This window comes from Gavia stellata, chromosome 11, assembly GCF_030936135.1.
Source record: "Gavia stellata isolate bGavSte3 chromosome 11, bGavSte3.hap2, whole genome shotgun sequence".
NCBI lineage: Eukaryota > Metazoa > Chordata > Aves > Gaviiformes > Gaviidae > Gavia > Gavia stellata.
In genome coordinates this window covers 29,123,577-29,138,311 of record NC_082604.1, presented here as the reverse complement: position 1 = coordinate 29,138,311, position 14,735 = coordinate 29,123,577, and the positions used below count along the sequence as shown (strand labels likewise).

Sequence of the window (14,735 nt, the reverse complement as noted above, 5' to 3'; positions counted from 1 at the left end):
CAATATGCTGGTGGATGTTTTCCATCTGCCGGGATAAGTCACTGATTAATTGCATTGGGCGCCCGGTAGGTTACATCCTCTTTGTAAGACATGGAAAGCTCTGGGTCTCAGTTTCAGTATTGATTCTTTCACATTATATGAAGTGACAATTTATTTAATATTGTGTAGAGCTGGATAACTATTGTGAAGCTCTTCGGTAGCAGGCGGCTCCCTCGGTGCCTGGGGGCTGTACCGGGGGGCTGCTGTGGGCTCTCGGTGGGTGCTCCTGGTGCAGCTGTTGAGCATCTGCAGGGCTGGCAAGCGGGCGCCTTGGACACCCGGGGGGATTGAAAATTAGATGGGAGTTTGTTCATGAGTTCCTCGTGAGCAGATCTTTATATGAGTTCAAAATATGGTATGTTCAACTCTATATGAGTTTTGTGTTCAAGGAACACGTGGACATGGCACTGCGGGACATGGTTTAGTGGGCATGGTGGGGTTGGGGTGGTGGTTGGACCTGATGATCTTACAGGGCTTTTCCAACCTTAGGGGTTCTGTGATTCTATGATGTACAGATTGCATACATCACATAGAAATGCATGTAAGAAAACAAAAGGAGGAGGGCTCTGAAACCAGGTGGGTTTAGGAAGTTGGAACAGGCGAATTTTCTCGATTTCTGCCGCTTATTTTTAACCCCCCATTTTTGCAGGGCGACCTGCGCAGCTGTGGTGAGGCTGTAGCTGAGGGTCTCTGCTCCGGGGGCTCAGCTCCTGCCCGGGCAGAGCAGAAAACCTCGGCAGCGCTGCCTGCAGGGAAGCCACCTCGCACATTTATCACCCTGCCGGCATCTGGCTCAATTCTAATTGGAATTAAGCAAAGCCAGTGTATTTTTCATGCCAGTTTTGGTTCGTTTATCGTTTCATCACATCCTGAAGAATCTGTAACGCTAACGTGGGGTTTATCCCTGCGGAAGAGCGCAGCAGCATTTCCAGTTTCACACAGTGTGCCTTCCCGGGGCTGGGACGATGCTGCCGTATTTATACCCCGGCCTTAACATGTTGCACGTGTTAGCAGGGCCAGCAGCCCGGCTCCCTTTGCCCGCGCTCTTACGCTCCCTGTTGTGGTCCCTTGCGGGAGGATGGAGCCCTTGGATTCCGGCCGGCAGGCTTGGGGCTGGAGCTGATAACAGGTCTCGCGTGCTATCAGAGGCAGCCCGGGCTGGGCACTGCAGCTGGACTGGCTGAAAACCTGCCAGAACGACACGTTTTAACTAAAAAACATTTAATGGGAATTTTGATCAGTCTTCCTCAAGTCCAATTACAAATGCAAATTAAGTTTTTCATGTGAAACCAGTGAAAATATGAGGACTGTTCGTTAGATAAGTGCTGTGCTTTTGTTCCGCAGCTCATTTCCTTGCCAAGCTTCCAGCGCTGTTATCAAAAATAAACGTTCCTCCTGGGTTTAGATACACCCCGAAAGAGCTACAAATCGCTGCGGGGTTCATCGCTGCCGCTTCGGACGGGACCGCTCCTCGGCTGAGCGGGTGAGCACCCCGTTGCAGCAGGGCCTCGGCTGTGAATTGAGATGAATGCCGCAGAAGCCCTTTTGGGCGATGCTTCCTAACGCCAGCTGACTCCGGGGCTCTTCTCCCCGCTCTCCTGGGTGGCAGCGCTCGTTATCTCGCCAGTGTCCCTATCAGCCCGGTTTACGGAGCTGTAACGGAACTGCTGCAATCATAAGTAATTAGCCCAGCAGGAAACCTGTTTTCAAACAGCTATTGAGATGGAGTGAAACGGCTGAGAGATGCGCGCGGGCTGTATTTATAATCAGAGCTTTTATGGCCCAATGAAACTTTTATTGGGACATAACACAGAATTTCCCTGAGCGCGTCCCGCTGTGCTGTGGAAGAATTATTGTGTGGAAGTCTGAAAATCGAGGCTTTGTGGCAATATATCAAGATAATTCTCGTGAAGGCCAGTCTTGGAGACTACCGACTAAAACGGCTGCGCTGGATTTTGGGAAGGCAGCTGTGGACAGCCTGCGGTGGCTCTAGCGAGGTCTGGTCTGTTAGGTAGAATAAAGAAGGGCATTTTTCGGGTGGAAAAGCTGCGTGGGCAGAGCTCTGCATTCCCCAGGCCCCGCTTCTGGAGCGGGATCCTGCCGTCACGGTGCTGCCGGCTGCATTTTTAGCACTTCCATGCAGCTTTCTGAAGTTTGGCTGATCCAATGACGTTGCATGCAAAGTCCTGCTGAGCACCTGTCAAAATGTCCAACGTGGTTACAACTTTATCACGAATGCCGAAGTCATATTTGTAATGTGCCTCTAGCCTGGAAGCGGTGACTTCTTCTGTCCTGCTGCACCTCACCGGTCCCCGGTGCTGCTCTGGCCGCGGGTGCAGGTCCCTTCCCCGCAGGGAGCAGAGGGAAAGCTGCCGGGGTAGAGGCGATGCAGCAGTTGGTACTTAAGGGCTGTGCTGTGTTTTACACCCAAGAGCCAGGCTAGGTGCTGGTTTTGCTGGCGGGCAGAATGCCAGTGGGCTCTCCCCTGCAGACGCCCGGCTGAGGTCCCGTAAGGCAGCGCAGAGAGCTGCTGTCAGCCCGGCCCGGGCGGCCGCCGGCGGGGAGAGGCTGTGTCTGTGGCAGCAGGAAAACGCTTCGGACTTTGCATTTAATATTGCACATAATTATGCAGCGGTGATGCAACACCAATTGTTCAAGGAAGGTGTGGACGTGGCGCTGCGGGACATGGTTTAGTGGGCATGGTGGGGTTGGGGTGGTGGTTGGACCTGATGATCTTACAGGGCTTTTCCAACCTTAGTGATTCTGGGATTCTGTTTGCACTGCCATAGTGAGCAATGACAACCATAACCTTCTGCTTATGCATGGCATTGCGGTGGCATTGGGAACAAAAGCAATTTGAGCTGCGTCCCCTTCCAAGAGCTCTACGTGCCTGCCCGCCGCGCCTCGGGGAGCATCCGGGGCTGGTGGGGACGTCGAAATGCGCTGGCCCAAGGGGTGCCCTGGAATAGATGGGGCTCAGGCAACCAGAAACCCCCAGCGGGAAGAGCACATGGCTGCTTTGTGCCGTGGAGTAAAGGCCCTTTACTTGCTAGGAGCTGCCATCTGAACGCTGCCCTAGGGTTGGCACAAGCTTCAGCCCAGGGGTACGGGCACACAGCCCCTTGCAGGCGTGGGGGTGCTCAGGACCTCCTCCACATTCGCATCCCAGGCACCTTGCTCGGTGGCACCCGCTGTCCCCAGCTCGCAGAAGGTCCCCAACGCCCAGCACAGACACCGGCCCACCCATGGGGCTTGGCAAAGTCCCTCCAGGAGCCCTGTGCGAGGCTTGCGGCTGCGTAACCTGGTGTGAGCAGCCGGTGCTCTCAGCACAGCCCCCAAGGGCACTGGAAAGTACTGTTAACCATTCCCCCCCACTACGTGATATATATATATATATATGCAGCCACAACTTAAACAAAAAATAGGTAAACCGAAAATAATTTTATGCATTGCTAAAAAAAAAGGCCTCTAGCAAAGAAACTTTGCAGAGGGGCTTATCTGACATTGGCACTGATGGGTGCTATGTTTGCTGCTGTATTAAGTTGCCGTCTTCCCTTGACGTTGAAGGATTTCAGTTGAAGGGCTTAAACCGGCTGAGATGGTATCGTTATTGGTGACCTGGATTGCTGATTAGCGTGCAGGGATGTGGGTTTATGTAACCGGCTGCATGTGGTTGGTGTCCAGCTCTCCTCCTTATCGCAACCTGCAGCCAAACACCGCTGTGTGTCTTCCACGGTGCATAAAACCTCCGACTGAAGTAAGGCGAAAATGTACCCTAATTATGTTGTGATTCACTGAGAACATCCCGGGGCGGCTGCCCCGCTCACGGCCCCCACGTGTCCCTGCAGATGTGCCAATCCCGCCTCCCTTACGAAGCAAAAATGGTTCTTTGGGTTAAAGAGGGGCCGGGTAGCTGCCAAGGTCCCTGCGGCGGTGAGGGGTGGTGCAGGGGGTGTATGTGGGGCAGCCTTCCTGGGCACCCACCCGCTCGGGCACGGAGCCGCGCTGCCTCGTCCCGGCCACATAACTGGGATGGATTTGTTTTGTCAGCTCTTTGGATTTGTTTTATCAGCACTCAAAATTTCAAAGACAATTTTGTAAGAAATTAAGGTTAAGACTGAGAAATACTCAGATTATTTATGCAAAAGATGAGATTTTATATAGCTCAATGAAACTTTCCAGTTTAATTTTTTAGGTGGAAACATGAACTTTGCAGCTGGTGATGAAAAAAAGCATCTTCTGTTATAAAAAGCACTGAAAGGTTTTATTTGGTAAAGCATGACTGGGGCAGGGATGGAGGCAGAGGCCATCTGCTCTACCTTTTGCCCCACGCTGACCAGCCGATGTAGCCTCGTTGCCCGTGCAGCGTGTTTTGTTTAATTAACACACGTGGCGATCGCAAGTACAGCCTGCTGCTGAGGTCTGAGCACAAGGCAGGCATGAAATTAAGACCTGACATCTTAAAAGATCGCCAGAGCCTGCCAGAATTTATATGCAGCCTATCGGTATTACCGAAAATACAGGTTTAGCTGGCAATCAGCTTAAATTCAATGAAATGAATAAGATGCTCGTTGATATTTGTCCAGTGAAATGCTTTGCTTTAGCAGAATGGCACGTGTCAATAGTCTATGACTGCAGCCATCAAGAAGCAAAGTCTCAAGCCAGGCTTGGCATAATGTTTCAAAGCTGCTTCGCTATAAGGTGAAATTTAAAACAAAAACGAAAGAAGAAAGCAGCGCGTTCAGCTTGGGCCGTGCCGGGGGGCCGGGTCTGCATCAGCTTGAAATGTTTCATCCAACCCAGACTGAAGGACCTTGTTTTCTTTTTATATTTTGGACTGCAGAAACATCTTTTTCCCGCTCGTTACAGCAAGAGCCGTGCTGCTGCCGGCCCCCCGGGAGCCGAGAGCCCCTGTGCCCCCGGCTCGGCCGCGCTGCAAGCCCTGCCCGCGGGGAGCACCGGGGAAGGGCTTGTCCATCACCCGCTCAGCCGCACGGCCCCAGCTCCCCTCGGTGCCTCCGCAGGGACCAAACCGGGTCTGAATAAAGTATTTGTTTCCTTTTGGGAGGTTTCCATGCTGCTTGTTGCAGCGGCGCGTGTCATCCTGCCCCTGCAAGGTCCTGGGCAAAGAAACAGACTGTCCAGGGCATTGAAAACTGTATTTCTGTAGGAGCCATAGAACATCCCCTGGCTTCTGCACTTCCCAGAGCATCCTCCTTGCTGTAGGTCTGTGTTTGGCTCCTGTCTTTATTCTGAACCCCGGGATGGATGCAGCGGCTCCTGGGACGGGGCTAACAGGGATCACAGGAAAGGCAAAGCCAGCGTGGTTGTGAGCATCTGTGCTAGAACAGATTTGCTTGATGAAGCATTTTGAGCAAGTTATTTAATGAGTGATTGTCATCTTCCTCAGGGGGGAAATGCATACGTATATCTTGGCAAACAGCTGCATCTGTAGCAGTTTGGTGGCACAGAAGCGGCACGGAGAGCCTGGCCAGAGGCTCGTGGCCGAGCCTGAGCTGCCACCGCACCCCAGCACTGTCCTCCACGGAGGCTGTCACATACCTCTTGTTTTTATAAGCTCAGGATTTTCATGATACAAAATTATGTTATTCCAACGTTTTAGTCTAGAAGTTATTATCTTGTTCAGGGAAATGAAATAAATCCCCTATTTAAATACATATTTCTTTGGCAGAGACTGTAACCCCTCCGAAGCTAAGCGGCTTGAGTTAATATGGTCCGTGGGATGTGCCAGCGCAGAACGTGACTGCCCCTTTCTGTCCCCTCCCTGGCCCTCCCCTGGCACCCGAGGGCACGGGCAGCCGTGGCAGCAGGGATGGTGACCAGGACCTGGGTGACAGTGACCTAGACCAAGTCACAGCCTCCGGCAGTGCCGGCAGAGCCAGCTGCTGGCTGCGACGGGAGCTCCCCAGGCACGCATAGAACAAGATGCAAAAATACATCGTCTTGAAATACCTGTGCTCAGCAAGAGGATGCTGTATGTCCATCGGCAAGAGAGATAATCCCGGTTTTGTCAATCTTGCTTTGGGCTCCGAAAGGCAAAGCTGGGCTCCGAAAGGCAAAGCTGGGCTCCGAAAGGCAAAGCTGGGCTCCAAAAGCCGAGTGGGTGCTTAGTCTGCGTTGGGCTGGCTGCTCTGTCAAGGCACAGCCCTGTGGGTGCCACCACCAACGCTCCGGCTGCATCTCCCAGTCCCATGGAGACACGGAGGATGTCCTGGACGAGGCCCCACCATGGGGCACCTTGGTGTCAGCGACCCCATGGCTTGTGCCCCCAGATGACCCACTCTTCTGGGTATTTAACAGCCTTTATTTGTGATCTGTGATACTAACTCACTGATTAGATGTCTGGAAACTCTCTCAAAGCTAACTCTTCTGAGACAGAGCCCTGCAGCGGTTCGTTCAGCTAGTTAGTACTTAGCTTTCTGACCTCCACCCCACAGACCAGCCCTGCCCACCCTCCTCCAACCTCGCGCCCAGGGGTCCGTCTGCCCCCAACCCTATTGAAAAATACCATGAAGTAACTTCCTTTACTCCGATATAGTGCTTTCCATCCTCAAAGAAATGTGCTGTGTAAGCATTAATGCGCCATTAGATAAATGAACTGCAAGGAGCTCGTCAGCAGCTATTCGCCCTGTCACCCTGGGCGGTGGGTGGCCTTGGCTGGCTGCCAGCCACCCACCCAGCCGCTCTCGCACTCCCCCTCCTCAGCAGGATGGGGGGGGGGAGAAAACGGTGGTGTGCCCCCGCTGCAGGGGAGGAAATCAAAGGTTTGTCATCTTGAGCTCAAAACAGGTCGTCGTCGCCACACCAGCACCTCCAGCTTCTCTCTTCTTGCCACTGCTCTTGCTCCACCTTCGCGTGCCTGGAGCAGGAGAGAGCCTGGCAGGTCACCGGGGAGGCTGGGGGGGTCTCCGGCCTCGGAGCTACTCGCACCCCCGCGGGACGGGGGCCTGGGCAGCCTGGGCAATGAGCAGGAGGTGGGCGAGAGCACCTCCGGAGGTGCCCCCGCCCCCCCCAGCCCTCCTGGGAGGCTGAGGGCAGATTTAGGAGCAGGGTGCGGGGAATCCCGGTGGACCATTTCCCACCGGCCCGTGCAGGGCTGGGGAAGGGACAGTGGGTGACCGCAGCTCCAGCCCTCGCCCACCCGCCCCCTCTGCACCCACGCACACCCCATGGGCACCCTCTCCCGTGGGTCTGCACCCGGGGCGTGCCCAAACCGCTGCTCGCTGCCCCCCACCGCCCGTCCTCCCCAGGGCTGCTCTGGTGGGTGGCAGTGACGGGAAAGGGTCCTGGGGGTGACTCCAAACCGCCCCCACCCCTGCCTCGCCCTCCCACCGCTCCGTGAGCAGCCCACCAGCCCAGGGGTCCCCGGGCTGCCCCTGCCCTCGGCGCCCAAAGCCAGCGCCCTGGGAGAGGCGGCACGTGGCGGTGGGCATCGGCGAGCTGCCGGCTCGGAGCCGGGCTCCCAGTTCCGACTGCAGCCCCAACTGCAGCAAGGGATGGGGATGGTTTGCTTCAAAGACTTTGCGCTGCAGCTTATTCGGCTGGGGGGAGAAGGGATTAACCCTGGCACTGCTGCGAGCGTGGGGCTGCAGGCGGCGGCTCCGGGTGCCAGAAACATGGGATTAATGTGTTAACTCACTGGCACACCGTAGCAGAGCAATTTTTCTCCCCCCCCCCCCTTTTTTTTTTCATAATTAGCCCATTTTAACGTCGAAACGTTCGCTGTTAGAAGAGGTCCTCTCCTTGCTTAGCGATGCCGGCAGCTATTTTTACGGGAGGCATCTGCCTGACGCGCCTGCCTTCCCTCTGAGCACAAAGGAGGCCCGTTCCCATGCTTCCCGCAGGCTCCTGACGGGGCCATCCCGGGAGCCGCTGCAGAGCCGGGGCTGCGCCGCCCCCCACGCCCGCTGCCAGCCCCGGCGCTCGGGCGGGCTGCCATGGGTGGGATGTAGAGGACTGCTGCGTCTGGGCGAAGGAGAACCGATGGATATTGCTGGTCCTTAGAGACCGGCTGGCGAGCCGATGGTTCTTCAGCCGGCAAGGCTGCCTGGTCAGCAGTTGGCGGTCCAGCGGGTGCTGGAGCCAGCGCTTGCAGCATGCCTGCGTTGATTTAAAGCTGGCAACCAGAAGCAAGCCCTCATCGAGGCAGAGCAGCGGCTGCTGCTGACGGTTCATCATGAAGGAACAGCTTTATGTTGCCGAAAGCACCTGACTGGATGGATGCTTTTGTCTAAGCAGCGGCAAATACTGCAAGGGAAGGGCTGAGAGCGAGCTGAAATCTGCTCTTGCGACTGCTTTGTCAAGTTCGGGGCTCCTCTCCTCCTGGCGTTGCAGGGACGCAGCCCGGCTCTCCCGGAGACCCCCCGCTGCCTCGGCTACTTCTGTGAGTTCAAGGTCGGCAGGTTTCCCCGGCAGCGTTTGGGACCGAGCCCCGCGCCGCTGGGCAGCCTGCAGCCCACCTCAGGGCGGCCGGGGGCTCCGGCTGCGACCTGGACGGTGACTAAAGGTGTACCGAGGGCGCGATGCAAGTGTCCATCGCCTGCACAGAGCACAACTTGAAGAGTCGAAATGGTGAAGACAGACTCATCAGCAAGCAGAATACCACTACCCCGAACGTAGTGAATGCAGCCCGGGCAAAATTCCGGACAGTGGCTATTATTGCTCGCAGTCTGGGGACATTTACCCCTCAGCACCACATTTCATTAAAAGAATCCACTGCAAAGCAAACGGGCATGAAATATAGGTATGGTCACCGTATCGTTCTTTGTTACGTTGCAGTGTAATAGCTCTTTACTTTGCCTCTAAAGAACTGTCTGCCTCATTTTGCAGAGGAGTTCTCTACTAAGGTTATTAATAGCTTTTTAAACTTGTGCATAACTGAATAGCATTTGGATGTTGATGTTTTTGCAGGTATATGTATTTGTGATTTTATGCAAAAAACACTTGCCTGGGTAGATTAGATACAACATTGTGAATTTATGACAGTGGTATTAAGATGGTTTCTGTTAAGTGCTCAGTATAACTTATATTGGTACTAATGAGCAGAAAAATCAGCTAGCAAAGCCTGTTTGGGGCTGGACAGGGAAAGTTCATTTGCAGTATGTTGTACGGAGCGAAAAGAAGTGCCTGCCTTGGGTACCATTTCATCGTGGTGACCGCCTACTGACTGGTTCACTTAGTGAAGATGAGATCAAAGCCAATTTTAGGTGAAATGCAGAAAAAAAAATCATGGCCATGCTTATAAAATGCCTCGTGCATCTTACAGATTTTTATTCCTCCTAACCTAACCTAAGGCAGGAAAAATAATGAAGGGCTGTGACTTCACTCTGAAGTCCTCGGTGTGGGCAGCTGATGATAAGCTTCTCTGTCATGCCTTCAGCTGAAAATGAGAAGGATTCCCACGACTTTGGCGGTTGGCTTTTGCCTGTTCAGGATGTGCCTTTCAGCCACTAATGGGTGACGTTGCTGGGACTGGGAGAAGGGAGCAGCCTGGGGATGCTCTGCACGCCTTGCCCGAGGCAGAGCTGCTGCCTCAGAGCAGCCCGGCGGCCGGCACAGCGGGTCTCCACGGGCAGGGCGTGGGGAGGGCGGCGAGGGGCGCAGGGCTCGGGCGGCTTCAGCCGTGCTCGTTCCCCACCCACCGGACAACGGCCGATGCTCCGGCGTGGCCAGCCGGACCCAGCCGGCCGGACCCGCTCTGGGGAGCGGCGTGGGGCGAGGATGCAGTTTTGCAGCTACACCGATTTTACGGTCATCGGGACTGATGCAAAGCCAAGCTGGCTTCAGCACCGTCACACGGAACTCAGGCGTGCATGCAGCTCAGCGCAGGGCTTGGTTTAGGCAATCCCGTAGCTCCGAAAATGGCAATATTAACTCTCCAGGAACCGCATAGGCAGGGTGGATGGAAGCAGAGTGAATGGGATGCTCAGATGTAATTTGCTGTGAGTTGCTTGAACGGTTGATAAATAACACGGAGGCTTTGCCAGAGCGGAAGCCCGGCCTTTCCGTCTGCTTGTTCCTGTCATTCAGGTGTGACCAACTTTTAGCAGGAGCGTTGGGTGCTCCCGACACTTGCTCCCCGGCCCGGGGTCGGCAGCAGAAGCATTCCGGCGGTGCTGCGGTGGCGAGCCTGCGGCGAGGGCAGAAATGCTGATTAATATCTCCCGGAGCCGGGTCCCAGCCGGACTGGGTGCTGGGGGGTGGCGTGGCGGGGCAGGCTCAGTGCTCCGGGGGGACTCCCGGGGGGGCAGCCCCGGCTCCCGGGCGCTGCGGGCTGGCCCCGGCTGCAGGGAGAGCAGTATTTGGGGGTTGGCAGCCGGTCCTGCCCCAAGAGAGGCAACTCTCAAAATCAGTATAACTTGTCCTTTAATCAGATGCCGTCAGCTTCCCGGTGGAGTAGGGACCGGTGGAGCGGTGCCAGCCAGGAGCTCCCTCTGAGCCCTCTCCCCTCCTGCAGCCCTGCCCAAGCCGTTGCACCTCCCTGCCTCAGTTTCCCCTGTAAGCACGTCTGTGGGAGACGTGCCTTTGATCCTGTCATTCAGAGACACGATCTGTTACCAAGTTGTGGTTTCTGCTCCTTTGGCTTATGGACACTGTGCACTAATTGTCAGCAGTTATCTCTGCCGATTTCCCGCGGGCTCCCGGCGCTATCGGTGTACCGACACGCTGGGTAATTGCAATTCTTTGCTGCCCACATGACACAAACGCTCCTGCAGCCTCCGAAGTTGGGCCTTTGTAAATCCTTTCTGGCTTATTTCTAGATAAGGTTTCAATGCGGAGGGCTGAATTCTCCTGCGGTGTTGAGCACAGCCCCGACGGCTCCCCCGGCTTTGGCTGCCCGAGACCGGGGGGAATTGCATCAGGAATAGCATCTCGTTGGTGACAAGGCTGATGTTTTATCTTTATGACTAATCCCTGTTTCTGCTCCCAAATCTCTCCATATCTCGAGCTGATTTCTCCCCCAAGAGAAGAAGTGAAGGGGAATATGGAGGAAGAGCTGACTAAACCTCCAGGCTCAGCTGCGATGCTGCGGAATTGAGATAACCTCTGGTTAGGGAAGACGCCTACCAACAGCGATGGAGCTGATATTTCGTGTTCCTCTCTGGCCCTGATTCCTCAGTCTGAGGGAAATCCAGTGCCTGGAGAAGCCAAAGGCTTTTCCCAACAGCTGCAACAATAATCCTGTAAAGTCCTCAGCTCCCTTACATTTGAAGCTGAAGTCCTTCCCAGTTAATTTTCTGCTTGAATTATGTCTCTGATGCGAAGCTATACTGCGTGCGCTGCTTAAAATGACATGCTAGCTAAGCTGCCCCTTGTTTTACGCTAAAAATACCGATAGCCGCCCCCCCTTAGACCCCAAGCGATGCTGCCGCCCCCCTGGCAGGGCAGCCCCGCAGCTCCCGCAGCGTTCCCAGGATGCTTCCCAACCCCGGCGCTGCCTCCCCCGGCTGCCAGGCGCTCCTGATGCCAGTGGGATTATGTAAAAGGGAGAGACAGGGACTACGCCTGTGACAGGGATGGGGGCGGGAGAGGAGCCAGCTCGGGGGCTTTTCATCAAACGACATGTTTCTGGACCTGTTCCAGCTTGGAGCCCGAGTTGGAATTTGAAAGACAAAGTTTACGGGAATAAATAAGTTCATCTGGGAACATCCGCAAATATTAGAACTCAGGTGTGTTCCCGCGGCGTTCGCATGAGCAAAGCTCTGCTTTGCAGTCGCCGAATCTCCTTCCGCTGCCTCCCTGTCAGATTTGGCATCGGCCAGACGGGACCTCCCCAGACATCCCCTCTGCTGTCACCGCCGGGGACAGCCTCGGCTGCCTCCGGCGTGCAGAAGGCAAACGGGGAGAGGGGCCGTTCCCTTTTATCCTTTTTGATGCTCCAGTTCAGTCCCACCGGTGAGCCTGCCCAGATGCTCAGGGAGAACATTTGGGATCACTTCAAGTCTTTCCTTGACGATGATGTGATGATGTGGTTGCAGTGCTTGGCCTGGAAAACTGCAATCTGCTGCACCGCTGCTGAACACAAAGGATGCATTTCTGCATCCCTCCGATGCACAGCGGGCAGAAGGGCTGGCAGGCTGCGTCTTCGCCTGCTTCGGACCATCAGAGGGTCACAGCCTGGGTTCTTCTCCCTCCTAATTTGCCACATTTTTTTTTTAATTTCTTGTTAGCCCAATTCAAGCTGTCAGTAAAGTCGATCCAGCCCTGATCCTGGTGCGCGGGGCTATTTGGGATGTGCCACGGCTACCACAGAGAACAACTTCTCAAACCGAGACTTGTACCAGCCTTCCCGTGCTCATTCTGGCAGCCTGGCTATCTCGCATGCGGCAGGGCAAAGCCTTGCCCCCGAGCATCCCGGCTCCCCGCGAGCCTGGTCCTCGCCCGGAACGTGGCAGGGAGCTCAGCCTCACAGGGCTCAGGGCTCAGCTTCGGCTCCAGCCGCTGCGCCGCCGATTCGGGGCTGTCAGCAGTTCAAAAATAGCCCTTTGTGAGAGCTGAGCCCGCATACAGGCACGAGGGACCCAATTTACGAAGCTCAACCATCTATTTGTGTTCATAAATAATTGATGGCTGCAGCTTTGACCATTAACTCCAGTGCGAGCCTAAACAAAGTATTTTTAACTGCAAAGCAAGCTGGTGGAGTCAATAGTCCATGCTCACCCTGCGGCCAGCGTGGAGCCTGCGGCAAGGTGCAGAGAGGCTGGGCACCATCCCCCGGAGGGGAAACCCATCCCTGGCACCCGATGAGGGATGCCCAGCCCCGTCTCATGCGTCGCTCATGGCCACCATGCCCGTGCCACCGCAACGCTGGGGCTCCTGCCTGCGCCGCGGAGGTCTCTGAGGACGGGCGTTAGTAATGGCTTGCAGAGCTGTAAGGAGGCAGCGGTAGTTAAAGCTGGTGCGGGGAGGTCAGCCTGGGAACCTCGTCCCTGCTCGGTGACGTCTGCACGGGGACCTGCCCTGCTGCTGCGGGCGCCGTAGGGGAAATAGTGCTTCCCGCAGTCGCTGAGCACTGGGTGTGCAAGGATTGCGTGTGGCGTTTTGCAAGGGCTGGAGCAGCTTTAGCAACCTAAGACCTTTCCCGGCCACCCGGGAGGTGTCGCAGTGCTCAGCTACCCGCTCAGCACCGGCCGCTGCGCTGGGGGGCAAAGCACCGGCGTGAGCCCGAGTGTGCATGAAGGGTCTGGAGGAGCCCAAGCTGGCCGGGCACGCGGTGCTGCTGCCTGTCCGCTCCCTTCTCCCGGAGCAATGGGTGCGTCTCAAAATCATGGGTGCCTGTGCTTACAGCAAGCCCGGTGCAGGGTGACCTGGTCAGTCCTTTCCTTACTTGGGATTTTTTCTGGCTCATTGCCTGGGTGCTGCTACTTGCCAGGCTGCAGGCTGCGGGACCTTCCAGCGTCCCCGGTGCCACCGAGGCAGCGCCCTGGCCACATTCCAGTGGAGGTCATTACATCCTGCCGGCTAAAAATTCATCAGCAGTTTGAAGGCATTTTTCTTCACCGTGTGCCTGAAATTGTGGGCTCTTGTCGAAGCGCATTAATAAAGTGCTGCTAATGCATTGCAACGCAGCGGTGGGCGTGTTTCTCCGGTGGCTCTGGTGGGATGTCTCTCTTCCCCCTCCCGGAAAGGCGGCTGTGGGCTTGACTTAGCCAGGGTCAGAGCAGCGCTCCCTTGGCTCTGCACCAATTACAGACCTTAAAAGGCACAATAAAAATGCTGCGGCACAAAGAATTCCTTATCCCACTTTTCTGCCTAAATAAATGTCCGCTGGCAAACATAATTAAGGTATGTCACAAGTCTAAAACTCTCAATCCTATGGTTGACTCAAACCTTTCCAGTGTTGTGGGCTGGCAGGTCCCAGTCTGGAGGGGAGCGATGCTCTGGAGCACCTTCCCTTCCCAGGGCCATCCGGGAAGGGAGAAATGCAAACCTGCTCCTGGCAAACGTCCCGCAGCCGTTCCCCCTCCCTGGGAGGTTCCTGGCACAGCTGCGGAGCGCTTGCAGAGGAGGAGGAACCGCTGCCCGTGGGGGACGGAGCCCTGCAAAGACCCAGAGCCATGTCTGAGATCTGTGATTACCATCAGGAAAATGACTTTCGCCTCCGTGATCGCTGGCGGTTTCTTCCACTCCTTTGAACATACCCCGGGTGACCCGTGGGCTAGAAGCAAAAATTGCACTGCTTTTATTAAAGTGCAAATTTCTTACGTAGAAGCGTGGTATTATTAACGCTAGAATTGCACTGTAAAGCACGCTTTGTATGCAGGTCCCGTGCAACGTGCCTGCCTGCACAGCCGCTGCGAGCGTGGGCTTACAGGAGTCCAAAGCAAACTTCCAACCTGCCAGGTTTGGAAAAACACGCGGGTCAGTTTGGGCTGCAAGATTAGTTTGGGAACAGAAGATAAACCTCTTCTTACGCTATTTGAGGGGTGTTAGTGAAAGCAGGTATTTCCTTGCAGTATTTCAGGACTTGTGTCTTCACAAGTCATACTTGCATTGCTTGCATCTTACTATATATATATATATGACTTGCACAAGTCATATTTGCATTGCTTGCATTATACTACAAGCATTAACCATAATAACGACCTCATATATTTAGGAATCCATGGTTTATTTAAGTCTTGCTGCAATTACGAGTAGCTTTAAGCACCCACATGTAAATGGCACAATTATTT

At 55.1% G+C, this 14,735-nt stretch overlaps 1 protein-coding gene across 5 annotated transcripts in view; it reads left to right on the top strand.

Moving 5' to 3' along the window:
• The window catches only part of KCNAB1 (potassium voltage-gated channel subfamily A regulatory beta subunit 1), a 76,129-nt gene that overhangs the window by 17,425 nt on the left and 43,969 nt on the right, over positions 1-14,735 (top strand). For 2 of the 5 annotated variants that reach the window (XM_059822528.1, XM_059822526.1), the window contains exon 1: positions 8,583-8,803. The exons of the other annotated variants lie outside the window; for them this stretch is intronic. In XM_059822528.1, coding sequence (XP_059678511.1) covers positions 8,583-8,803 — 221 coding nt within the window. Of the gene's footprint in view, positions 1-8,582; positions 8,804-14,735 lie in introns of those variants that run through there. 5 annotated transcript variants of the gene reach the window in all.